The sequence below is a fragment of the Heteronotia binoei genome, chromosome 3, assembly GCF_032191835.1.
Source record: "Heteronotia binoei isolate CCM8104 ecotype False Entrance Well chromosome 3, APGP_CSIRO_Hbin_v1, whole genome shotgun sequence".
Taxonomy (NCBI): Eukaryota; Metazoa; Chordata; class Lepidosauria; order Squamata; family Gekkonidae; genus Heteronotia; species Heteronotia binoei.
Window position 1 is genome coordinate 133,028,238 of NC_083225.1, and position 27,847 is coordinate 133,056,084.

The window sequence follows — 27,847 nt, forward strand, 5'->3', positions numbered from 1 at the left end:
GATTCAGCTAATTACTTTGGCTTTTGGAAGGCCCTATGCAGTGGCTTGCTAGAGAAAGTTTTGGCTTTGACAGGAGTGCTCCAGCTAGGCTCTTCACACCGAATCTCAGACAGAGGATTTAGAAGGAAGGAATAAAAGGCTTGCTAGATAAGCCTCATTCCCGCACTCTGTCAGCTGTCAAAGAACCGCCTAGCCGCCAGTTCAATGGCTTAATACCCTGCCAGCTCTCCAGCTTCAATCAAACAGGAGGGGGCTGGTGCTGAATTCTGGATGCAGTTTATGAACCTCAGATGATGAGAACTCTTCTTCAGTTTTGCCCTCCCCCCACCCCCTCACCACCACCCCAGGCAATACAAGATCACTTGAAGAACACTTTTATCCCCCCTTCTTCACCTGCACCCAAGTAATTACTAATTGGGAATATAAAAGAAAGGAAAGGAAATTCCCAGCGGTGCATGAAATACTTTCAACACAGAAAAGGGCATCCTGTTCAAGCCAGCTTTTGAGGCTGGGAATATTATCAAGATAAGATTCAAAACAAAGGTGTAGGAAAGCAGTTGCTACTCTCTCTAAACAAGCACATGCCGCTTGGCAACAAGAATTCAGTGAGGAGTTCTGTAGGTACCTCTAGACCAGAGCTGGCCAAACTTGCTTAATGTAAGAGCCACATAAAATAAATGTCAGATATTTGAGAGCTGCAAGACATGAATGCCAGATGTTTGAGAGAAGGGAGGGAGGGAAAGAGGGAGGGGGAAAGAAAGCAACTTAAACTTTAAATATATTCTCCAAGCTGCCAACTGGCTTGGCTTGGATAAATGATTTAAAAAGAGAAATGCCTTCTCCAAGCAGGCTGATGGCATGCAGTGGTGCTTCGAGAGTCACATAATATGTGTGAAAGAAGAAGATATTGGATTTATACCCAGCCCTCCACTCTGAATCTCAGAGCAGCAGCTTACAATTTCCTTTACCTTCCTCCCCCACAACAGACACCCTGGAAGGTAGGTGGTGCTGAGAGAGCTCTCCCAGAAGCTGCCCTTTCAAGGACAATTTCTGTGACAGCTATGGCTGACCCAAGGCCATTCCACCAGCTGCAAGTGGAGGAGTGTGGAATCAAACCCGGTTCTCCCAGATAAGAGTCCATGCACTTAACCACTACACCAAGCCTGCTCTAAACAATAGAGACATTATGAAGAAGACTAGATTTATACCCCACCTTTCTCTCTGAATCAGAGACTCAGAGCGGCTTACAATCTTCTATATCTTCTTCCCCTACAACAGACACCCTGTAAGGTGGGTGGGACTGAGAGAGCTCTCACAGCAGCTGCCCTTTCAAGGACAACTCCTACGAGAGCTATGGCTAACCCAAGGCCATTCCAACAGCTCTAAGTGAAGGAGAGGGGAATCAAACCCAGTTCTCTTAAATAAGAATCCACACACTTAACCACTACACCAAACTGGCTCATTCCCACAGTTGTGCAGGTGGAAAACAGAAGGAAGTGGAATGCTAATAATGTTGTCATCTTCTTTGAATTCTGTTATCAAATCTTAAAAAGGCCCAGCACATTCTGTCCTCTAACACTGTCATCCTAAGCTTTCTTATACAGAGAATATGTCTTACTGAATCCAGTGACACTTCTGAATAAACATGCTTAGAATCACACTGCACAAGTACTACAAAGCTTATTCAGCAGCTATCTCAGCTCCCAAAAGTACAGGTGGCTAGTCACCTGTCAGGAAGCTTCCTGCACTGCGCTTTGAGAGGCAAGGAATAGCTCATTGCCTACCTGGCCTCTGGCTTTGCCATTCATAAGAGTATGCACACCAACACTTGAATTTTATCAAAGAGAAAGTAAAAAACTTGTTTCCATTGTCTGAAAGGCTGTCAAGAATCATCTGGCTCCTAATTGTGAAGTCAAAAGCCAGAAACTTGATTTTTTTAATTAATTATCCTTTAAGAGATGCTGACACATCAAGGCAGACTTTACAAAACAACATGGTTCTTCAGAAATTTGTGCTTGGGTTTCAATTTTTCATATGCTGCCTTGATGCTCATTTCTCAAAATACGTGCATAGAAAGCAGAATGACAGTAGTTAAAGAGTTCAGCTAGGAAAACAGTGCATGAGTTAGTGAAGACACAGTACTCCAAGATAACAAGAACACAGAGTATCACAGTAAGAAAAAATGAAAAAGCATCTCCAGCTAAACCTATAGCCCCCCCTTTCCATAAATACTTTGTAATCTGTTCACATTAGGTTTTAGTAAATCATCCCAAGATATGTGCCCCAAGAAATCTAGCAGATTTGAGACCAAGATCACCATTTCAAGGGGATTCTAAGAAATACATTGTATTTCCTGAGACATTACCCATTTGCCGGCACAGTACTATAGAAAACCAGAGCTGCTTTGAGCCGTTTTGGCACTTTCACAAAATACACTTTACTGCAAGTCAATGAGGCTACTGAAATGTACAGCATATTTGTATTTATAAATTCACTGTTTTTTGTTTTGTTCTTTTTGAAGAAAGCACACCTTATTTAGTAGAAACTGGTTATAACAGCTAGAAGCAGTCACACAAGCACATTTTTGGCAAAACTAGAAGCAATCACATGGAGCACACACACCTAAAAGAAGTTGAACATTAGTTTTGCATATTTTCTTCAGCTGACCAATTATACTGCTGCAGGGCATTTTATATAGCTGATAGCTTTATCATACTGTTAAATAATAAGGCTGGGCCATTTAAAGTGCTGGCCCTCATAGAGCATTACACTTGACAGATCAAGATCAGCTTGATCCCCAGCTCTAAAGATGTCTACTTAACCTCAACTAGAGCCAGAGCCTTTTAAGCTCTGGCACTGGCATGGTGGAACACTCTCTCTACTGAAAACTGGGCCCTGCGGGACTTAACACAGTCCCACAGGGCCCGCAAAACAGAGATGTTCCACCAGGCCTATGGTTGAGGCAGCGGAGTCCTATGTGCATTGGCCTCCCCTGAATTGCTGTTATTTGCATAGTCTTTCATCCAACTCTTCCTCCCAGCATCAGTTGCCATCCACCTGCAAGCATATGGGGAATCTACACGAGGCAGATAGAAATGGAGATGTAGAAGTAATACACTGAACATTAAAAGGCACTCTTGAAACCTATCATAAAAGTGACTAGGCTTATAATTATGAGCATGTACCTTGCCGTTTAATTTTGTTACAGGAGAGACCTTTCCCCCAAATATGGACTTTAGGAAGAACAAAGGACCATCTCCAGTGAAATGCACTTTCTATTAACGTGTATTTAAATTAACCAGAGTCACCAACCATGTTCAATCTGTGGTGACATTTTAAAGCACATGCAGTGGGCACCACAACAGAATGGCAGCTATTGATGGGAGGAGGAGACCAATCACAGAATGTTGGGAAGCTCCCAGCACAGTATCCTGCTTTAACGGAGGCAGCTTCTTCCATGTGGGAACTCCATATAGACACAAAGATGCACTTCCAATCTCACCTGAAGCACATCCTACTGCAGTGAAGTGCAGCACAGCAAGGAATGGTTCTGTGACCTAGCAACAATGATTCATGCAACGGTCACCTAGAGATTGAATTCCTGTAATGCCCTCTACATGGGGCTGCCTCTGTGCCGAACCCAGAAGCTGCAGCTGGTGCAGAACGCGTCGGCTAGGCTGTTATTGGGGCTCCCAAAATGGGAGCACATACAGCCAGGGCTGCGCGGACTGCACTGGTTGCCAGTTACATACCAGATTCATTACAAAGTGCTGGTTATTACCTTTAAAGCCCTATATGGCCGAGGACCTGCCTACCTGAGGGACCGTCTTTCCCCATATGAACCCCAAAGAGCACTGAGGTCAGCAGGGAAGAACCAACTGACCATCCCCGGGCCGAAGGAGGCAAAACTACAGAGCACTCGCATGCGGGCCTTCTCTATTGTAGCTCCACACCTATGGAACCAGCTACCGGAAGAAGTGCGGGCCCTGCGGGACTTTGAACAGTTTCGCAGGGCCTGCAAGACCATCCTCTTTGGGATGGCCTTCACCGATTAAAAAGATAGAGGGACTTGCCTAAGTGACTTTCACCATTTGTTGAAATAGCACCAGAATGTTAATTTTATTAATTTTAGTTAAACTAGCTATTGCTTTTAAATACTTATTGTATAATTTACTGTATTTGATTTGATGTTGTTAGCCACCCTGAGCCTGCTTCGGCAGGGAGGGCGGAATATAAATAAAATGACTGATTGATTGATTGATTGATTGATTGATTGCTTTGAAGAAGTCGCCAATGGGTATCAAAAACAGTGGTACCAACAAACACCACCCTAGAGACCACTAGTATTTAAAAAACCATAGGATAAGTCGTTTATCAGGATGCTTACCTAATGGAGTCACCTCCACAGTGACAGGCACAGAAGTTCTTTCTGCTACCTTATGCCAGCTACCATTGTACTGTGGCACCCATAGAGCTGCTTGACAGAAGTAATAGCCAGAATCTTCAATGCTCATGTCACGTACCAACAGGTGGTAAGAACTTCGGTCCACATGGCTGAGGCTAATTAGAGTAGAATCACTAATTACAGAGTCACGGTCTGCACTCAGCAAAATCTGAGCATCTTCCATAGGGCCATCAGGTGACTCACTGTAGTACCATGTGACCTCAGCTTGGAAAATTCCACTTCTATCCGTTGTGAAGTTGCAGGTAAGGTAGAGGGAATCTCTCTCTGTCACAGATACATTAGTTCTGGTGATGAACACACCTAAAGCTGGAGGAGGGGGAGGGGACAGAATTCAACACCAGAACATTGTTATTTTAAACTTCATAATACAGTGTTATGTTCATACTGTGTAAGTGTAAGTTCATACTGTCTGCTTATTTCTGTACACCTTTTTATTTCCTGCAAAGTGCTTCAGGTTCATATTGTTCAGTGTTAGAATAAAAGGCAACAAAACACAGACTCTTTCAAGTTCTGCTGAGACCTCCTTGCTTAAGCCTAGAGAGATTCCAGTATATTTTCAGATTCCTGGAATTAAAAAGCTATTTTTGTTTATGTTGACATATGAAAGGCCTAACTCACTTGCACTTTTTCTACTAAAATTCATTGACAGACTAACATACAGCATCTTATATTTCAGTAATAATATATGTGAGATCTCTTTCTGACTCAAAGGTTCTCCACTATATCTTGGTATACTTTCTTCTTCTTGAAACAACAAAGGGCTTACTTCTCTCTTACACAAATGTTTCAAACCATTGTTTTGAACCAACATTTGTGTAATGAAGCATTATTCATCATAAACTTAGGAACTTGACAAAAAAATGCAAGAAAAAGAGAAAACTTGAAAAAAACAGAAGTCTACTTTAGTGTTTAGTTCAGGGGTAGCCAAACTTGCTTAATGTAAGAGCCACATAGAATAAATGTCAGATGTTTGAAAGTCACAAAACGTGAACATCAGATGTTGGAGGGAAGAAGGGAGGGAGAGAGAGAGGTGAAAAGAAACAACTTTAACTTTAAATGCATTCTCTAAGCTGCCAGATGGCTTGGCTTGAAGAAGTGATTTAAAGAGAGAAACACCTTCTCCAAGCCAGCTGATGGAGTGGTAAGGGCTTTGAGAGCCATACAATATGCATGAAAGAGTCACATGTGGCTCTCAAGCTGCAGTATGGCCACCCCAGGACTAACTGATACACACTTTCAAAGAAAAAGCAAGTTGATTTAATCAGAGTTCCTAATTTAACCATGATAAAGACCTAAATAATACTGCAATTACCTGTCCTGGTAGTATTCTCAAACATTATCTTATGATGATTAAAAGGATTTCAGACTTTGTCAAAACACACTTCCAAAAGTAGATCATAATTTTACTTTGTCAAGGGTCCATCTTACTTGTTATTCCTTTCACAATATGACAACTGCATGCCTATATCTTTTGTCATCTGTATACTTGGATACTCATATACACACCATACTAAATAATGAGATCACTAATTTAAAGACAACTGCAGGTTTATGCTAACTTTAAGCCCTGAACAGTCTCTAAAGTCTTTTTGAACAAATACCCTAGCAAAGACTCCTGAAAGGGGAAACCTCTAGGAAGAAGTTATAAAAACTACTTCAACAATAACACATCAGATCTGAAACAAGTACCACCACCATCATCATGTCATCCAAAAATAGCTATGCAAGGATATCCTAACACGCTGTATTTTTTTCATTGCAGGATCTTAATGATCACTAGTAAACTTGAGTTGATATTTTGTGCCATAAGAAACATTTAAGACAGCAAATAGCTGTGTCTACAACTTTCACACACAGTGTTATTTTCCCTCTGTGGTGGCACACTAATTTTACTCAAACCCTTCACATCGCTACCCTTGTTACCAGAGATAGAGATGCAGACCATAATCATTTGATGCACACTCACCTGTTGGCTGCACCACAACACTAGCTACATCCACACTTTTTTCTTGGATCTTTTGCCATGAGCCATCTGCATCTTTAACCCACTCACTCACTCGACACCTGTAGGCACCCTCATCTGATGGAAGAGCCTGAGACACAGACAAGCGGTAAATGTCATTGGCCATGGCATCTAAACGCACATATCCACTGATATAGCGCTCGTTATAATCTGGGCCAGGCTGAAATTTGCCCTCATGCGTTAAAGAGAGGATTTCTTGCCACACAAGGCCATTCTTGAATTCCCAAGAAACATGAAGATGGGTGTGTTCCGAGGAATTGGTGGAAGCTGAGCAGTGCAACTGAAATGAATCCCCTTCCGATAAGTTCCAAGCAGATGCAGACCGTGCTTTTGATCCAGTCACAGTTAAGCCATCTGCAATCACTATTTAGAGAAGATAAAGTTATCAGGCTTGCTGTTCATAATAATAATAAATGATTTTACAATAAAGGTGACTGTGAAACTGAGTCAAACTGTGGTAGCTTGTCATGAAAAAAAGATGACTAATTATACAAATGACTATGCAGAGGCAAAACAAAATCATTCATGTCAGAAAACACCAGCAGATCTTAACACCACACTCTTCATATCTCAATCAATTGTTCCATCACTGAAAGGGACCATCTGTTTTTCAAGTATAAATTGCTTCCCCCCTGCCTTCCACTACACTATGATTATACAAACACAAAATCACTGAAGAAAAAAAAACATAATGTGGCAGGAGGCATTTTCAATCAGATTTTTTTTTTAAGTCAAACTATCAAATAATTTTATGGGGCATTAAGAGATACAGCTGACCACAGTGCAATGACATCTGTCATTCTTGGAGAATGTGCATCACTAATGTATAGGCAGCTGTGTGTGAAAAGGTACAGTTATTACCAGTTCACTATGAAAATTCAGTAACATTTACAGGAGATCAAAAATAATAAAGTTCATCAAAGTTTTACCCGATAAGCATAAATAGAAGCGCATTCCAGATCTTAATATGTGACCTTAAAATTTATCCAGCTGAGGACAGGTTATTATTTTCTACTCTATGATAATAAGTTTGCAAATATTTATAACACATTTTATCGATCTAAATGGGAAAAAATCCTTCTTCTGTCAAACAGAGAAGACAAAAATGCTCCATGTAAGACAGATCAAGTTAATTCTCCTCAGACATTCCAAGTAATGCTTGCAAAATTATGCTAAGACCCAATGCCAATTGTAAATACCCCTCACCCTGCAGAAATACCTTTGACTTCAACTGCAGCATTGTAATTTCCATGAAAGACAGAATCAGTGCTAGGCGTAGTGCAACGATATACCCCTTGGTCCGTAGGACGAATGCTTCCAATCACAAGTTCCACAGCATTGTTGCTGTTGCGTCTCAACATGATGTCTCCACGAGTAACTCGATCTCGATATTCCTGAGACATGAATGAAGGATCCCAAGTACTTACTACATTTACAAATTTAGAGTCCTGAGAAGGGTTTCTAGAGAACTCCCAATCAAAGTTCTGCTCACTAGGTCCATCATATTGAGTAACATTGCAGGGAATTCTCACTTCTGTGCCCTCAACTCGTACTAAGGGACCAGCAGGCACCTTCACAATACGCCCGAGGGTGGAGGCTGGAAGAGAAAACAAGACAATACAAATATTAAAACACATTTTGTCAAAATAAACTGATTTTGAACATGGCCAAGACATATACATCAAGTCTGTATGTTGCAAGCCTTATCTCCAACATGCATCTGATTTATATATGTAACAGCTAACTTGTGAGGTGTAAGATATCACTGAAAAACTACTTTGTAAAATTTCTCCCTCAAATTCACTGACATTAATTTCAGAGTAACATTCTCCCAGGTCCATTTCCATTTGTGTACAGTCAAATCAATTTGTAAATCTTCCTCCCACTTCTTCATGCAACTTAGACAAGTGGTGTCTAAACCTGATAGTGAGTAAACCTGAGCTAGCCCTCTGCAACAAATACGATTGTTACTAATTATAGATTCAAAAGCAATTTTAGGACTCATTATGCTTTCTCAGTAAAGCAGTTACTATATGCTTTATTTGGAGGGAAAGGTGGGATTTAATTCCCCCTAGGTTTTGTGTTTTTTTAAAAAATACTATAAACAAAACTATTGATTCAGTTTTAGACAAATCTGATCAATCTCTAGTAACATCTTAACTGTTAGGAATGCAAACAGTTATTTCATGTCAATTGAGACAAAAGTTCAACAAAATTATTGCACTGAACTGACATATGAAATGTTTGCTTTATTCATCTGAAACTGCAAAGGACTCTTCCTGCTTCTGTTCACTGTGAACAAAATTCAAACTGATGTAGACAAAAAAGTATTATTCTGCAGGGTATGCAAGGCTGAATTATTTAGGTTGGCTTTTGGAAGTAACCACCTGTTTGGGCCGTTTTAATGGTGGTATGGTGATAGTCATAAATGTTAATATTTTAATGTTTTATATTTGTTATTCATTTTTATGTTGCTTTTACCTTATTGGTTTTAATGTTGTAAGTCGCTACATGACCCTTTGGGTGAGTGGTGACTAAAATATCTAATAAATAAATGAATAAAATTAATCATAACACCAGTCATAATTTATACTTCAGATTTTCCAACAGTGTGCATTTCTGAGATGTAACTAAAAGGACAGAATATGTAGGACAGCATAGTCCTTGCAGCCCTTGCAAGGTATCCATCAAGCCTCCATTTTGGAACTCCTTCCCACAATCTTAAGTGTATTGAGGTTCCAAAGGCACCAAATAGAAGGACACAGGAACAAAACATAGTCCCATAGATAGGCATGCCAAATATCCAGTGCTGCAGTACATTTAAGAGGAGGAAAACAAGGAAGCACAACCAATAGCAAGGTACCTTTGATTTCATTCATAATATATGCAACCAAATACAAGTATCTCTCTAATCTTAAGGCTATTGATGTAATCCATGAATTGACTTCAAATTAATCTTATATTCTAATAGCAAAGTCATCAGATCTTAAATCCAGTGACTGGAGCCAGGCCTGGCACTAGGGGTTCTAGCGACACAGGCTGAACCCAGCGCCCCCCCCCCAAGGGGTCTATTCGCACTCGCTTTGCACGCACAGTCTGATGACGTCACCGGAAGTGATGTCATTGAGGGTCGCAAAGCGTGTGCACTTGGCCCACCCCATGCCCGGCCCTCTCCCGCTTCAAAGGAAGCTGGAAAGACCTCTTCCCGGCTCCCTCTGAAGCAGGAGAGGGCCGAACACACTCGCTGCCATGCCCCCTCAACTTTGCCTGGTGAGGTCAGGAAGGCAGTAGGTGTGCTCAGAGCTGGGCTCTGAGCACACTTGCTGCCATGCCCCCCGACTTCACCCGAGAAAGAAAGAGAGAAAGCAGAAAGAGAGAAAAAAAGAGTGATGAGCTGGGGAGGCAGAAAAAGAGAGGGTGATAGTGTGGTGGGCCGTTACAAGAGAAAGTGACAGGCATGTAGGAGAGACGGAAAGAAAAGGGCAGGAGGGAAAAAGAATGAGAGACTAAGAAAAGTAGGGAGAAAAGGGAGGAATCAAAGGTGAGGGAATGGGACAGCCACTTCCACAAGTTTCTTGTGAGTCCCCTCTCGTAGTACCTATTCCTTACTTTCAGCTCTGCAACACACATATATACTTGTATGCAGTGTTCCCTCTAAGCTAGCTCACAGATTTTTAGCCTCCACCTCACACATTTTTGTCTTAGCTCAGGAAAAATGCCCCCCTTTTCCTTCCTTTCTTCTGTACCCCTTACCCCCTTTTTCCTAAAACTTGAATAAAATATATTAAAAGGAAAAATGGCCCCAGAGCACACAGTAGCTCACAACTTTAATACCAGTAGCTCACACAGTAGAAAAATGGCCCCAGAGCATGCAGTAGCTCACAACTTTAATACCAGTAGCTCACACAATAGAATTTTTGCTCACAAGACTCTGCAGTTTAGAGAGAACATTGCTTGTATGTGTTTTCAGCTGTGAAAACACGTTTGCCATTTAAATCCCTTGTGTAAACTCTACCTATGCACCAGTGCATCCTTGCTCTAGCCTCTAACACAACAGCAAAATGTCTCAAACTGGGGAAGACTAAATGAGAAATAAGAGAACAGAACACATACACAATCTTTTGCAACCAAGGGGTCTTGATAGACATTTGCATAATGTAGAGACTAGTATGGGTATATGCTCATATATGGGGTATATGCTCATTTTAGCCAAGGGGTATATGCTCATTTTAGCATTTTAAAAAATGTGCTGTTTTAATGCTTATTAAATTGCTTTGTATCATTTTTATGTTTTTACCACCTACCTGGGACCCTGGGAGAAAGGAGGGTATATAAATAACCGAATATATGAAGGAAACATAAAGGCCAGAATGAAAAGCTTTTCACTGGGCTTGCTCAGGAACTCTGATCACTTCTGCAGCTATGTATCAGCTTTGGCAAGAGTTCTCACTTACTAAGAACGCTAAGCAAGCACTGCCTTTATTTACAGCTCAATACTTTCCATAAAAGGAAAACTGTTTCAGACGCAGAGACGCTCTTCAAATTTCAACCTCTAAACAAAATCGTTTAAACATTGTGTAACTCCACTTCATCATAATCCATCCCCCCCCCCAGTATATTATATGTTTAACTTCTTAGAGTAATGCAACATCAGCAGCCCTGAATGCTGACTTTTTTATTTCCAGGGCAACTCATATTCTCAGTATCACAAAGTAAAAAAGAGGGTCCAACATTGATTATTCCCTCCCCAAACATACACTTAAAACCATGATTCAAGTCTCCTCAAGGATGGGAAGGGGGGAAAGAAAAAGAGTAACTAGTTGTTTTACTTCTCCATCAGTTCTGGAGGAGTCATACAGTAAAAGCTTTGCAGCTGAGTATTACACAGAGTGGGGAAACTGCATTATCAGTTGGTTAGTCAAATGTGACTTCATCGTGATCAAATACCCTCCAAAAGTCAAGTGTATCCCAGCACAAGTATGCTGTGTTAATCCAATCCCCAAACATGGTCACTGAGCCCTGAAGAAATCCAATTTGGTGATTAAGAACCCTAAATTTGGCCTCTTATAGGCCCAGCAGTGATGGACAAGAATAATCTTGTTCAACTGGAAACATCCTAACTATGTGATCTCAGAGAATGCTATGTGAAGACTATATTTCAGACTACATCTCAGATTATATTTGAAGGAACATAAATATATTAAAGTTGAAACATACCCAAAAGTGCATGGTTGATTGTTCAACAAATCAGAACAGCTTTGCATGGACATGGGTAGGTGGACAAAGGATGGGATGAGCAACTAAGACGGTTCCTTTGATGAGAGCAAGATAGATAAGGAAAGGAATTTTCATGGACCACACTGGTCACGTAGATCCCCTACCTCAAAGAAAATGAATAGATAACTGCCCTCTTTTAACCCCTGGTCCCTATTTAGTAAGGCTTTAGATTTTTCTTCCCCCTCCCTTCTCCCTAAACTATTGCAATCCCAAAACTATGAATTGTTTGGAATTTAGAGTAATTCGGGGGGCTTAGTTTAGTGTTTAATTAGACATGCTGTAAGTAGTTAGAAGACCAGACTACTACATCTTATTGCTATTATTTGCTATAATTTCTTCCTTCTGTCCATGTATCATATTTGCCTTTTTCATGTATTACAGTTCTGTTTTAATTGTACCCAGGGGTGGAATTCTAGCAGGAGCTCCTTTGCATATTAGGCCACACACCCCTGATGTACCCAATCCTTCAGGAGCTTACAAAAAAGAGCCTTGTAAACTCTTGGAGGATTGGCTACATCAGGGGTGTGTGGCCTAATATGCAAAGGCCCCTAATATCCTGCTAGAATTCCAACCTTGATCATGCCTAATAAGCCATTTTAATCAAAGTATTAGTCTATGTATGTTCCTTACTGGTCAGTTTCACCCAGCGGGACAGAAGCAAGAGCTGTACACTTCAGCACTAAAAGTATAAGCTTACACTCTCTTAACGCAAAAACAAGAGAACTGCTGCTAGACCATAAATTCATGTCAAAGCAGAGTACTGTTAAGTATTTTAATGGGAAAATGGGTTTGGTCCTCATCCCAGTGTGGCTGTGAGGTGCAGAAATTTTTCTTTTCCTAAAATAAGCTCCAGCTGTTCTCCTGTCAATCCTTCCTTGCTACAGACTCACCTGAAAAATTAAACAACAGAAACAATTATTTCCCCTTTTCTCTCAAATGAGCATTGTAAAATCCATGATTCTCCAGTAATGAACTCCTTATGGCTGAACAGAATCTTATTCCACAAGCCACCAGAAACATTAGCCAATATTAAAATAAAACACACACCATCCATGAATACTTATAACAAATTGAATAACCAAAAAAACAGATTGTTACATCATCTTTACTACACTTTTTCTTGTAATGCACTTTCCTCAGGGCATAGCCAAATAGACAGAGAAATACATTTTGTAAAGACATGTACTTCTGTTTTGCATCTGCATAATGCAGCAGCTTTAATACTGTGGGAAGCAGAGATGACTTTCCAGTTCATATGCTATAATATTTTTAACCTTGCTGATGTAATAATCCAAGTACTTTGCATTTGCTCAAAAGGAAAAAATGATGTGAATTTAAAACAAACCTTTGATTTTAAAAAGCTTGAAGTGGAATATTCCAAACTTAAAAGAATTCTATAATATCTTATGATACCATGATAATTCTAGCACGGAGATTAGTCTCTCAAGAACACAAGATTCGTATACCTCTAAGGCCAGTAAAGGCTTTTTACACAATATCCATGCCATGTATGTTATATGTATTGTACCATGCAATATACACACATATCTAGTGCGTCTCATTTTCTTCTAGTACGGATCACCTACTGGGGGGAAGTGCCCACTACATACTGTGGAAGATGAATGCATGTGCCACATCTGATGCAGAGTACATGTAGAATAATACTGCTGGAAGTCTATCCTGTGTAAAGAAGCCTTATATAGATTTAGTTAAATGTGACAGATATTCCTAAGAAATATTTATGGTCTGGGACCCTCATAGCTACAGGATCGCATCTCCTGTTACAACTCCCCACATTCCCTTTGGTCATTGTCTAGGGACCTCTTGCAGGTGCCTGGCCCCAGGATGGCTTGGTTAGTTGTCCCAGGGGAAAGGCCTTCTCAGCTGTGGCCCCCATCTTGTGGAATGCATTTTTGGACGATATCACTGTGCCCTGCCAGACGTGTTTAGTTTCTGAAAGGCATGCAAAGCTGAATTATTTAGGTTGGCTTTTGGAGGGTAATCACATATTTGAGCTGTTTAATAGTGGTATGGTGATAGCATATTTTAATGTTAATATTTAATATTTGTTATTTGTTTTATGTAGGGGTTTTTTTTACCTTATTGGTTTTAATGTAAGTCACCACAAGATGCTTTAAGTGAGTGGTGACTAATAAACTAATGAATCCAATAAACAAATGAATAATTCCAAATACTACATTTCATCTTATCTAATGACAGCTAAATTAAACAGGACTAAAGATACAATTTCAAATCTCCAACAAAACACCCTGAAATGACATATATAAAATTTTAGAGCCTTGGTTGTGTTCTGTTGCTGTTACTTGAGACACACAAGTGAACAACTAGCTCAGCTTAGAATAATAGAATCATAGAGTTGGAAGGGGCCATACAGGTCATCTAGTCCAACCCAATGATCAATGCAGGATGAGCATCCTTGACAAATATTCATCTAGGTGCTGCTTAAAGATTGCCAGTTAGGGGAAGCTCACCACCTTCCTTAGTAGCGGTTGAACTGTTGAACAACTCTAAAACAACTGTTGAACAACTGTAAAAAGGTTTTTCCTACTATCCAGTCAATACCTTCCCACCCTTAATTTAAACCCATTATTATGAGTCCTCTCCTCTGCTGCCAACAGGAACAGCTCCCTGTCCTCCTCTAAGTGACTGCCCTTCAAATACTTATAGAGAACAATCATGTCCCCACTCAATCTCCTGTTCTCCAGATTGAACATTCCCAAGCCACTCAGCCTTTCCTCACAGGGCTTGGTCTCCAGGCCCCTGATCATCCTTGTCACTCTCCTCTGCACCCACTGCATTCTGCCCACATCCTTCTTGAAGTGAGGCCACCAGAACTGCATACAGGTGTGGTCTGACCAATGCAGTTTACGGTGGAACTTGTAATCTGGATGTTATGCCTCTGTTGACACACCTCAAGATGGCATTTGTCTTTTTTGTCACTGCATCACACTGGCTGCTCCTATTTAACTGGCTGCTCTCTAGAAAGTTCTTTGAGCACTTCTGGGTGCATATGATCTCACCCAGGGGATTTGTACTCATTCAGTGTGGCCAGGTGCTTCTCAATTACCACTCTGTCCATGTCAACCAACAGCCCAGACATCACGCCTTGCCTATTACCATCTGTAGATGAACCAGTACTCTTCTTCAGGTAAAACACTGAGGCAAAATAAGCATTAAGCTTTTCTGCTTTCTCACTGTTCTCTGTCAGAGTTGCTCTATTTTCACCCAACAGTGGGCCCAATGCCTCTTTTATCTTGCATTTGCTCCTTACGTATCTGAAGAAGATTTTCTTGTTGTAGCTAGCCTCTTTGGCCAGCTTTAGCTCATCATGAGCTTTGGCCTCTCTGATGACCAGTGCCTAGCAACCCACAGATACTCCTCATTGGAGTATGTCCCTGCCTCCATTTCTTGAATATTTCCTTTTCCTCCCTTATTTTATTTATTTATTTATTTTTCGTACTTATATCCCGCCTTCCCCGCCGAGGCAGGCTCAGGGTGGCTAACAACATTCTAACATCAAACAATAAAACAGTAAACAAGCAATTACAATAATCAATTATCAATTAAGCAGTTAAAACAATTTAAAATAGTTTAAAAGTATTAATACAATTTTAAAACAATTTTTGGTGCTAAATTAATACAGTACATTCAGTGGTGTTGGGCATCTATGTAGTTTGGCTGAAGGCCAGTTGAAATAAGATTGTTTTGCAGGCCTTGCAGAACTGGGCAATGTCCCGCAAGGCCCTGACATCTTCTGGGAGTTGGTTCCACCAATGGGGGGCCGCAATTGAGAAGGCTCTTTCTCTGCTAGCCTTCAATCTCACCTCCCTCGACCTGGGAATTCACAATAGGTTTTGTGATCCAGATCTAGGCACCCTCTGGGGAACATGTAGGGAGAGACGGTCCCTAAGGTAGGCAGGTCCTCGGCCATATAGGGCTTTAAAGGTAATAACCAGCACCTTGTAGCGAATTCGAAATACTATTGGCAGCCAGTGCAGTCCCCGCAGCCCTGGCTGTATGTGGTCCCACATAGAGAAGTCCAATAATAGCCTGGCTGCCGCATTCTGCACTAGCTGCAGTTTCCGGATTCGGGACATGGGCAGTCCCATGTAGAGGGCATTTCAGTAGTCTAGTCTCGAGGTGACCACTGCATGGATCACCATTGCTAAGTCGCTGTGCTCTAGGAAAGGGACAACTGTCATGCCTGCCTAAGGTGGAAAAAGGTGGATCTCGCAGTGGCTGCTATCTGGGCCTCCATAGCCAATGTGGGCTCCAGTAGCACCCCCCAAGAGTCTGACTTTGGGTGCTGATATCAGTGGTGCCCCATCAAAAGCTGGTAAAGGGATTTCCCTTCCCAGGCCACCACGGCTCAGACAAAGGACCTCTGTCTTCATTGGATTCAACTTCAAGCACATCTCAGAGATCTCTGTTCATCCACACTGGCTTTTTGGATCCCGTTCATGGTTCCTTCTTGCTGGAATAGGGATGGCTTGAGCTTGCAAGAGCTCTTGTTTTAGAAAAGCCCACCCCTCACTTGCTCCTTTACTTTCCAGCAGTCTTGCTCATGGAATAATGAAGCTGCCCTGAGCCCGTTTCAGTGGGGTAGGGCGGGATATAAATCGAAATAAATAAATAAATAAATAAATCTCATCATGCCTCTGAGTTTATTAAAATCTGCCCTGCTCCTTCCTGACAAGCTGCCAAGAGCCAACATTCAGATGGAAGATGTCATGGAATCTCACAATGTTAAGGACAGCCTGGAAGTTCACCTACTTACTATAAAACTTTCTCCAAGCTAACCCTTGGCTGAAGAGGTGTGCAGAGTTTAGAAGAAAGAAGGGGGGGGGACCCCTCGCCAGCCCTAATCCTATTAGAAATCCAAATATTAAAAAGTGTAACAATCAGGCACAATCCTAACAGTTGCTGAATATATACATTTAGTTAAAACAAACAGTACAGAGAAAAATATAACATCTCATAGGAGATTCACGCATTAAGCAAACAGGATGACATGTTTTTCTTTGGTCTAAAGGGCTAGTTGCTCATAACCAAGGATGCAATATTCCAAAATGAAGACATCACAACAGAAGATTTTTGTCAAGGTCTGCATATTTATACAAGGATTACCAGGCTCTATCCAACTCATCCTCCCTTTAAAGGTCAACATGGCTGTTGTCCATGCATCAACTGAAGCAATGGATCTTGAATCATACTGGTGGAAAATATCAAAGGTTATTTTCTACCTTTCAGAAGAGGAAATGGAAAGATATTTGCTTGTAAGAACTTTCTGGAAGATTGGAAATAAATTTATTTCCAAGCAAATAAACATATGAATTACCGGTAATCATCCATAAAGTTAATCCAATCCTCATGGTACAGTGGTCATCACATTATGTATACATTCTACCTGTAGTTCAACAATGTGGATTAAGTGGCAGCATATCAAACTCAAACTGAGTCCAAAAACAAACAGGTATTTAAACAAAACAAAACAACAGAACTGGAACAGATTCAGAACCATTATTTGAAAGCTTGTTAAATATAAATCAGAATGAAACTTTCCAAGATTAAAAGTTCAGCAAGTGTTCAATTCAAAAGTTATGATGGTGTTACTCTCAATGTAACCAACTACATTATTAATACCCAATGTCAGTGATTTAATTACTTCAGCATCAGTGTGACTTTCCCACACAATGGCTTGAACCCAAAGCAAGAACATTGTGGCCTGACCACTAGATCAGTTATCGACCTAAAACATGTGCTGTAGATTAACCTCTAAGTTTTATCTACTTTCATAAGAAGCTAAGAATTAATAGTAACATCAGAAAGCTACATTTGACTATATCCAAGGCTCTGTTTTACGTGCCTAGTCTTTGAAGACACATCCCAAATGCAATTTATAAAACTGTAGGGCCAGAGTTAAGTGATAAATCACCTGCAACAACTGAGTTGGATGAGATTCAGCTGGTGTGATGGGGGGAAATCCTTTGCCTCCTATCACTGCTCACCTCATAGGCCTGCAAATGTGATCTATGGATACTCAGCTACTTCATCCAAGCCTTCTACCAACAATGCTCAGTTTGTCTTCCAGTCCACTTCACATCTCCCAGCTCTTGGAGTTGGAGGCCTACCAGAGAGCAAGAATGCCAAGAAGCTATCCTGTCTACAGCCCCATTCCAAAACACCTTCCTACCAGTGATGCTCTCAAACTTGACCAAAGCAACCTGGAGTCCAATAGGATTAATTAGTCTCTAAGGATGGACCATCCTAATGGGTCTGCCATCCCTGCAGCAAGGAGGCAGGAAGCACAACCATGCCTTCAGAAAATAGTGATTTGATCACAAGGGTTGAACCTCAGGATCCTAATTAGATCACCAGCAACCCACTCAATGCAGAAAATATACTCTGGAGGCTTTGGGCACTGGGGCAGGTGTTCTAAAAAACCTCCTGATGGTCTCACAGTCAGCTGTTGGGGGGGGGGGGGGAAGACATCCGAGGCTTTGAGTTGCATTTCTCCCCTGATGACAGCAGGCAACAATCAAGTCTCAACGCAGCTGGAATCACAGGTGTGGCCTAACCAAGCTTGGATTGCTTCCCCCACTGAAGGAGAACAAAGTCCTCTAGCACCATGTACTCACTTCCATCTTCTATGGGGCTCTCCACCATGTGCAGAGGCCAAATAGATCACAACAGGTGGGAATCACAACAGGTGGGAAGATGAGATCAATCAATTCCACTCTCCTCCGCAACTGTACACTAAGCTACTTGACATGTTCCTTAAATCCAAGAACAAAAATTCCCTTCACTTTCCATACTGACACACACTTTGGAACTTCTGATTTGTGTCCAACAATGAACTCCCCACCCTGCCCTTCAAATTACAATGTGTTTTGTTTCTAAAATTACAACCCTGAATTTCATTTTGTTGTAACAGGTACTTGAAATAGGCCCCTTTGGGCCAATTATTTAGGATAGATTGCTGTCTTGTGTGCATCATTATTTACAAACCTATCCTTTAGACATTGCAAAGATAACATATATAACTGCATTTGCTTTTAGATTATAATGATAATATCTGAAACACATTAAGCCTGCAACTGGTTTCTTCAGGAGCCTGTGAGAAATGCTCTTAATTACTTTTTCCAGTTACTGTGTTTTGCATTCCAGAGTTAGTTCCCTAGTGTTTAATGTAGACAGGCACGCCCCCCAAAATCAAGGATGGAGGCTCTGCCTGTACTTTTAACATTCCAGAAATGTACCAGAACTGCAGGCATGCACACACACACAGTCATATAGCTGTTGATGACATGATTAAAATAATCAAGTTTCCTCTTTGAGTATCAAAAAGGGTGCTGCAGGAGTACCCAAAAAGCACACAGCTAAGATGTGTATTTGTATGCCCAGGGTCAAACATAGAAAACAATTGACTCTGGAGTATTAAAAGTACATGCAAACAGACTGAGATAAATCTGAATACTAATTCTATCAGCTGACCACCAGTGCTATGATCTTATTTCTAAAGCCTGAGATGATTAATTCTACTCCTTAACAGTTACTTTTTCCTACCTGTAAAGAAAAACAACTCCTGAACTTTTTTTTTTGGAGTTTTTATAAAACTGCCGAAAATGGCTTGTTTATGTCCTCAGTACCATTTACTGGAAGAATCTATCAATTACAACCTTTATTTCCTACTGTGTTTTGCAGTAGAGTAAGAAGTAGGTTAGGCAGTCTGAAAGGAATTTCAGAGTGTCAAATTCTGCTAGCTAATTCAAATACAATTACCTAAATCTAATTAGAGGAAATCTGTCTTGCCCTCACTCCACACATTCCTTCTCCCACTTCTTTTGCCCTAAATTTTATTTCCTTCCTTTTAGCAGACCTGGTGAAGTCTTTCCTAAATGTAATGGCAGGTTCTTCCCATTCCTTCCAAGATACAGCAGGACTGCAACCTGCCGTCTCATCCTGAAGAGAGACAGTGAAGGGAGAATGCTATTTCGTTAGAAGAGCCCAACTTGTAATCTTTATGGCTAAATTCTAATCAGCCTAGAAGCAGCAGAGCATCTTCAGCTCATGCCATGTTCTAAATGACATTGCCCAACAATATAGGTTTGCCTTCCAGCTGTAATGTTGCCTTAAAACAGGGCCTGATGATTGTATGCCCCAAGAGATCTACAGAATCATCATCCCAGAATGTTGGTAAAGGACAACACCAGAATATGTCTTAGATACAAAAACACTGTTTGCTCCCTGGGGGCTGTTTTTTTTTTTTTAACTGATAATGTGAAGTACTTATCAAAAGGAATTAGCCTGAGCATAATTGCTTAAAACCTATTATTGCCATCAGGCTGGAATAATGCATATTGCATCTTAAGCAAAGCCTCAGAAATGTGATCAGGTGCTAATTGTGCTAGATTGGAAAAATGGGTACTGGATTCTCCACTTGACCATCTCTAGCCATGTAACGCTAGACCACTTTCTGGTTATTCAAATATGTTCTGAGCATCAGCTAGGACTGAATGCACAGTTTATTTCATGCTCATATAGTTCCTTTTTGCATCCTTGCACACAGACACTGTCAGAAGATTTCTTACTGTTCTTTCTCAATAACAATAATCAATTCATGGGCTAGAAAACCTTCACTAGAAAACCATGTGGCCAATTATGGCCCAGTCCCTAATTTGCCCTTCCTCAGCAATATGATAGAGAAAACTGTGGTGGCAAAACAACTTCATGTCTTCCTGGTTCTTCTGCTTTATGCCCCTTTCAGTCTGGCTTCAGGCCAGGCTATGGGGGACAATCAGTACTTGTGACTTTAGTCAGTTATCTCTCTTTGAATGTAGACAGTGTCTCTCTGTTACTTTCACTGGATCTATCACTGGTATTTGATACTTTGAACTGTGTTGTCATTCCAGACATTTGGAAGTAGAAGCAGGAATTATGGGTTCTGCCTTCAATTAGCTTAGACCATTCCTTATAGTTAGGTCTCAGAGGACTGCTGTTGGAGACCAACTATCGTCAGTTTGGCATGACTTGTGAGGTTCCTCAGGGTTCAATGCTACTCCCATGCTAGTCAATCTCAGTGTAAAGCCATTAGGAGAAATCATTTGTTTATCTGGAATAGGCTGCTGTCTATATACTGATGAGAGCTCATCACTCAATGATGCTGTAGAGATCCTGAACCAGTGCCTCACTACTGTGGTTAAATGGTTAAGGTTGAAAAGCTGAAGCTGAATCCTGTCAAGATAGAGGTAACACTGACTGGGCATGTTGAGGTCTTGAGGGACATTGTGTTCCCCACCTTTAATGGGGTCCAGCTGATGCTCACTGACTCTTTTAAGAGCCATGGGGTTATACTGGATCCAGGACAAACTGAAGAAGCGAGTTAATGTGAAAGTCAGCAGTACTCTACGACTGCATTGCAGTCTATTACATGAGTAAATACACAGAGAGATCTTCTGCCCTTGAATATAATTGCACCCATTGTTTTTATAAGCAGTAATAACTATCTGTCCGAACAACACATTTTCTTTGGTAAGAACTGGAGACTGGCCACTGGCCTTCAGATTTTGAGTTCTTCCGCTTCCCCCACCCCACCCCCAAGAATCACATGATACATCAATAGGAACATAAGAAGGGAAGAACGGTCTGTTCCTTCAAGAAGTCTCAGTGTACTGTTAACACATAATCACCAGCTACTCTGTATTTGCATTAACAGATATATCCAGTGAAACAAAAGCCTACCTCTTTATACAAGACTAAAATTATGCACAGCCTGGTGAAGAACTCAATTTTCAGCTTCATGGAATATCCTTCCATTTCAAGATAGCTCTTACTCTCATCACTATATTTCCAAAGCGGTAAGAGGAACTAACTGCTGTAACTTTTGTAGAGTGAATGCTTTCAAAGTAACTCTCTCTCCCACACACAACGCACTCTCTCTCTGCTTTAGATGTAGTTTCCTGCAATTAGACAATTTGCTACCAGCTCTTGGGGAGTCTGTTTTAGGTCATTCAACACCAAATGGTACTCTTAAATTTATTAATCACTAGATCTTGCAGAGAGGAAGCTTGCTCCTCTTGGCAAGACTCACATATTTACCATGATTAGAGAAGAGTATGCATGTGAGTAAGCCTCTGCCTGATCTTATTAGTTTTATGTGATAAGTTTTATAAATCAAAGAAGCAGCTAAATATTATGGTCCCAAATCTTTCCAGTTCAAACAACTGCAAAATGTGTTTGTTGGGCACATTTGCTCTAGTTACTGCAGAGAAAATAACTAACTAGAATATTGCTGACTTTCACAAGAGGCCTATCAATACAGAGTAACAATCTGAAAAATTAACCAAAGAAATAGAAACCACAATATTTATTTACAAAATTTATACCCTGTCTTTTTGCCCTCCCAAGAACCACCAAGGCAGCTAGCAATTTAAAACATATATGATAAAATCACACGTTAAAACTACTAAAATCAACCCCTCTAAAAACTCACCCATCATTAAAACAATTACCAGAGTTAAAACAGGTTCAAAGACATAAAAACAGGAATTAAAACATCAGCTGAGGGAACAGCAAAAATGTTATCTGACTCTTCTATGAAGGAACACTGTTATATGCAGTACTGATTCCCATTTTGTACTATTACAATTCTGTGAGGAAGGTTAGGCTGAGACACTGACAAACCCAACAGTAGCCAAGCAGTTTCGCTCCTTCAGCTCCCTATTCTTTACAAGACAAAAATTATCTTCTGCCACCCAAGTGAATTAATCAATCAAGCTCTGAATTCCAGCTTCAGTGCATTACTAGTGTTTCTTAATTTGTTCTTATTGAATCTGATCTCTAAGGAAACAAGAAAGTCTTATCATGCTTTTACCAAACACAAATTCCAAACAAGCAAAAACCAAACACTATTTTGAATAGTTTTAAGCTTGGTTCCAAAAGTCAAACATAAATAAAACTCTTAGGTGTCAAGATATGTGGAAGACAGATACATCTTCCTTTTATTTTTGCAATTAGTATCCCACTTCCCTTTTAAAAGATGAATTCAAGGCAAGTCACTACAAACATCATCTCATGATAAATCCAAAAATAGCAGCAGATAAAATCCAATTACTGAAAACTAACCATTAACATATATCAGACCTGAATGCGGCAAGAACATACGTAATTCATTTTTTCAAAAGTCCAGAAAGACCCTGAATGGAGCCTTGGAGACAGCTGTACAAACACTATGCTACCATGGAAAACTTTTATTTAAATATTTATATCCAAGATAGCTCAAGGCAACGTACAAAAGCTAACTAAAATAAAATCATAAAACCAAAGAATTTATTTGTTATAAAGATTTATGTCCCACCTTTTTACCAAATTAGTCCCCATCAGAGTACCATTATTTATATCATAGTACCAGAAGAAAGAAAACCTGACCATATCAAGCTGCACAAAAACTGCTCTGCTTCACCACTCAAGCCTCAAGTGCCTGATGTGGAACTTTCCAAAAGTTTTATTTAAAAAAAAAAAAACAGATGCTCAATCTTTCCCAACAGCCATTGTGTAGACTTTCCACTAGTAGTGGAAACTGTCATAAATTACAAACGATTTACGGCAAAGAGGGTTTTCAAGGCAAGAGGCATTCAAGCATACAAGCATAGCCAGCTTCAAGAGGGGACTGGATAAACACATGGAGCAGAGGTCCATCAGAGGTCCAACATGGCTTCTCTTATGTTCTTATGCCATTGCCTGCCTCTGAATTGTAACCCTGGGTTTTTCTTGGTGGGCTTCCATCCAAATACTAACCAGAGCCAATCCTACTTAGTGATCTAATGACGATGAACTAGCCTAGGCCATCAAGATTAGAGAAACTTTCCTCTAGAAAAGCCTTTCTAAAACAACTAGGCTCAAGTTGCAAGCTTAGCACTGAAATAGAAGCCAAATGTCTTTTCCGTTCCATCCAGGAAATTGCTACAGGGGCTTGTTATTTATTTATTTGATTTGTACCAAAGAGGGAAACATGGGGAAAAAACCCAAGTAAAAAATATTCAGGAGATCCAAAGATTGTCTGGCAACCTGAAACTCTAGCTCATTGAGTTATTGCTGGAGGAAATGAGACTGAAACATGCCTATCAGAAGGAAACTGGTGATCCCTGGTCCAAAAGATATCTGGCTGTCCTCAACCAGGACCTTGGCCTTTTCAGCCCTGGCCCTGGCCAGGTGGATCTTTCTGCCTGGTGACAAGCATGCCCTGTGGGACCTGATACAATTTCACAGAGCCTGCAAGACACCAGGGCTATGGTTGATGACAGCAATGGGTCACCATCAAGTCTGGCCTCCATGTCTCGCCCTTCTCCCCCACTCCACGTGTAGGCTGTAAACTGACATTAGATACCTTTGGATGTGCATACTGTTGCTCCGTATTGTTCTAATTGTTTTACTGAATTTGTTTAAACTGGTTTAAACTGTTTTCTGTTGTACACCACCCTGAGACCTCTGGGGGAGGGTGGTTTATAAACTGAATCAATCAATCAAATCAAATTGTAAAATTTTAAGCCTACATTTCATCAGTCCAAAAAATAGAGAAGAGATGCTACATTAAATACCAAAAACTGAGGACTTCCGGGGGAGGTAAATGTCGAGCTGAGCTGCTTCTCATAACAGGAGCAGGCTGGAATTTCTGTTCGAGGTAGTGGAAGGCAAATTAATGCCTACTGCCTACTTTTCTCGGTCAGAGATTAGTCCAAGATATGCACAGGAAACTTTGAGGAGATTTACCTTGGCTAAAAGGGAGTCCCGGGGGGGCTCCTTTGAGGCTTTGAGGGGTCTCCGGGAAGAGTTGCATTTTCATCTGCAGAAGTTTTCAGAGTCATTTATTTGACATAAGCTCGACAGAATCCTAAATTTCTTGGACATTGCTAAACATCTAAAGCTACGTAAGACTGGTGGGAACTTGGAAGAGAAGGTACAGATTACTATCTTTCACTCTGGGACTATTTACAATTTAATGGAGTAAATTTAAAAGGTGGGAAATGAAACTCTAGAAAGCTTGGAAGAAGAAGGGAGAAAGAGGTGAAATTTAGACTTTGTAAATATAAACAACAGTGCTAAAAAGTGGAAAGGAATTTATTGTTTGGTCTACTTGCAGTTTTGAAAAAAGAGCACCATCGTCACAGATCTGCAGCATATTCAAGCAAAACAGGTACGTCAAGTATCGTGAGATCTCCTTACTACTGTGAATGAGACTTCGTGGCAAGTAAATCAGGAAGTAGTGGATGGAAAACCTACTCTAGGAATACAGTACCATTGAGAAATAGCGGCGGCCATTGCTTGGAGGTCAAAATTAAAATAAGGTTTTTAAAGTGTTCGGGACATTAAAAATTGTTATAATTAACTCAGAAGAGGACAAGAAATAAGTACTATTGGACATGTGGACTTTAGAAGTTTTTAAAAGGGAAAAAAAATTGTAAGGAGCAGCAAAAAGTTGCGACCGCCATTTTGAAACATTTAAAAAATTAAAAAAATATATTTTGACTTTGGGAGCTTGGAGGACGGTGAAATTAGGCTTATTATAAAAGGCAAGTCCTATTCTTTTGAATTTGATAGTTGAATTTGAATTTGGTGAGGTCCAAATTTTTGCTGTTTTTTAAATGTCAGAACACAAGCAACCCTGTACAAGGGCTACTTTATTAGAAAAAATGCAGGACCAATTAGAAGCAATGGAGGCCAGAATGATGAGAGGTATGAGAGAGACGATAACTGAATCGAAAAAAGAAATTATTGAAGAGATTAAAAAAGATATGGAGGATCTCAGAAAGGAAACAGAGCAAACATCTAAGAAAGTGCAGGAGGTAGAAGGCAGAATGAAAGTATATGATTCCACCTTGTTGAAAATGCAAGAAAAAGTGACAATCCATGACTGCAAACTGATGGAGACTGAGATACATCCGAGAGGAGTACCTGAAAAGGAAGATGGTGATCTAAAAGAATATATAATAAAAATAATTGCAGAATTTTTAGAGGAAGATCCTGAAGAGACTAAAAACATGTATGACTACATGTATAGAGTGAACTCACTTTATGCCAAGAAAAATAACTTACCAAAAGATGTTGTTATAAGATTTATTACAAAGGAAATGGTGGGAAGGATCATGAATAAAAACTTTGAAAAGACATTGATAGTGGGAAGCAGTAGAGTAAGAATTATGAAGGAGTTGCCAAGGCAAGTGATAAATGATAGAAGAACATACAAAAAATTGACAGAAAAATTAAGAGATAATGGAATAAGATTTAGATGGATAATACCTGAAGGTCTGAGCTTCGAACTTCAGAGGAAAAGAATCACAATTACAAATGCACAGGAAATGCGTAGATTTTATGAAGAAAATAAAGAATTTGCATCATGATGGATTACAAATTATTGTCTTGGAATGTAAATGGACTAAATTCACCACAAAAAAGAAGGGCAACATTTCATTGGATTAAGAAACAGAACTGTAATATAATTTGTTTACAAGAAGTGCATATTAAACAAAAGGATTACAATTTTTTATGGAATAAACAATTGGGACTAGAATTTTTTTCATTGGCTGAACAGAAGAAAAGGGGAGTGATTTTTTATATTAAACAAGAATTGGAGCCAAAATTAGTGTTTAAAGATAAAGATGGGAGATTTGTAGCAGTAGAAACAATATTAAATGGAAAGAAAACGTTATTGGGACTGTATGCGCCTAATGGTGCAACATAAGAACATAAGAGAAGCCATGTTGGATCAGGCCAACGGCCCATCAAGTCCAACACTCTGTGTCACACAGTGGCAAAAAATTTTATATACACACATACACTGTGGCTAATAGCCACTAATGGACCTGTGTTCCATATTTTTATCTAAACCCCTCTTGAAGGTGGCTATACTTGTGGCCGCCACCACCTCCTGTGGCAGTGAATTCCACATGTTAATCACCCTTTGGGTGAAGAAGTACTTCCTTTTATCCGTTTTAACCTTTCTGCTCAGCAATTTCATCGAATGCCCACGAGTTCTTGTATTGTGAGAAAGGGAGAAAAGTACTTCTTTCTCTACTTTCTCCATCCCATGCATTATCTTGTAAACCTCTATCATGTCACCCCGCAGTCGACGTTTCTCCAAGCTAAAGAGTCCCAAGCGTTTCAACCTTTCTTCATAGGGAAAGTGCTCCAGCCCTTTAATCATTCTAGTTGCCCTTCTCTGGACTTTCTCCAATGCTATAATATCCTTTTTGAGGTGCGGCGACCAGAACTGCACACAGTACTCCAAATGAGACCGCACCATCGATTTATACAGGGGCATTATGATACTGGCTGATTTGTTTTCAATTCCCTTCCTAATAATTCCCAGCATGGCGTTGGCCTTTTTTATTGCAGACGCACACTGTCTTGACATTTTCAGTGAGTTATCTACCACGACCCCAAGATCTCTCTCTTGGTCAGTCTCTGCCAGTTCACACCCCATCAACTTGTATTTGTAGCTGAGATTCTTGGCCCCAATGTGCATTACTTTGCACTTGGCCACACTGAACCGCATCTGCCACGTTGACGCCCACTCACCCAGCCTCAACAGATCCCTTTGGAGTTCCTCACAATCCTCTCTGGTTCTCACCACCCTGAACAATTTAGTGTCATCCGCAAACTTGGCCACTTCACTGCTCACTCCCAACTCTAAATCATTTATGAACAAGTTAAAGAGCATGGGACCCAGTACCGAGCCCTGCGGCACCCCACTGCTTACTGTCCTCCACTGCGAAGACTGCCCATTTATACTGACTCTCTGCTTCCTATTACTAAGCCAGTTTTTGATCCACAAGAGGACCTGTCCTTTTACTCCATGACTCTCAAGTTTTCTAAGGAGCCTTTGATGAGGAACTTTATCAAAAGCTTTCTGGAAGTCAAGGTAAACAACATCTATCGGGTCGCCTTTGTCCACATGTTTGTTCACCCCCTCAAAGAAATGTAACAGGTTAGTGAGGCAAGATCTTCCCTTGCAGAACCCATGCTGAGTCTTCCTCAATAATCCGTGTTCATCAATGTGACTACTC

The 27,847-nt window shown here is 40.4% G+C and overlaps 1 protein-coding gene across 2 annotated transcripts in view; it reads right to left on the reverse strand.

The window, feature by feature from the left end:
* LOC132568537 (prostaglandin F2 receptor negative regulator-like) overlaps positions 1-27,847 on the reverse strand; it is a 134,834-nt gene that overhangs the window by 74,037 nt on the left and 32,950 nt on the right. For both annotated transcript variants that reach the window (XM_060234459.1, XM_060234457.1), the window contains exons 2-4: positions 7,708-8,085; positions 6,432-6,851; positions 4,388-4,771 (exon numbers count right to left, since the gene is read on the reverse strand). In XM_060234459.1, the coding sequence (XP_060090442.1) occupies positions 4,388-4,771; positions 6,432-6,851; positions 7,708-8,085 (1,182 nt within the window). The remainder of the gene's footprint in view (positions 1-4,387; positions 4,772-6,431; positions 6,852-7,707; positions 8,086-27,847) is intronic.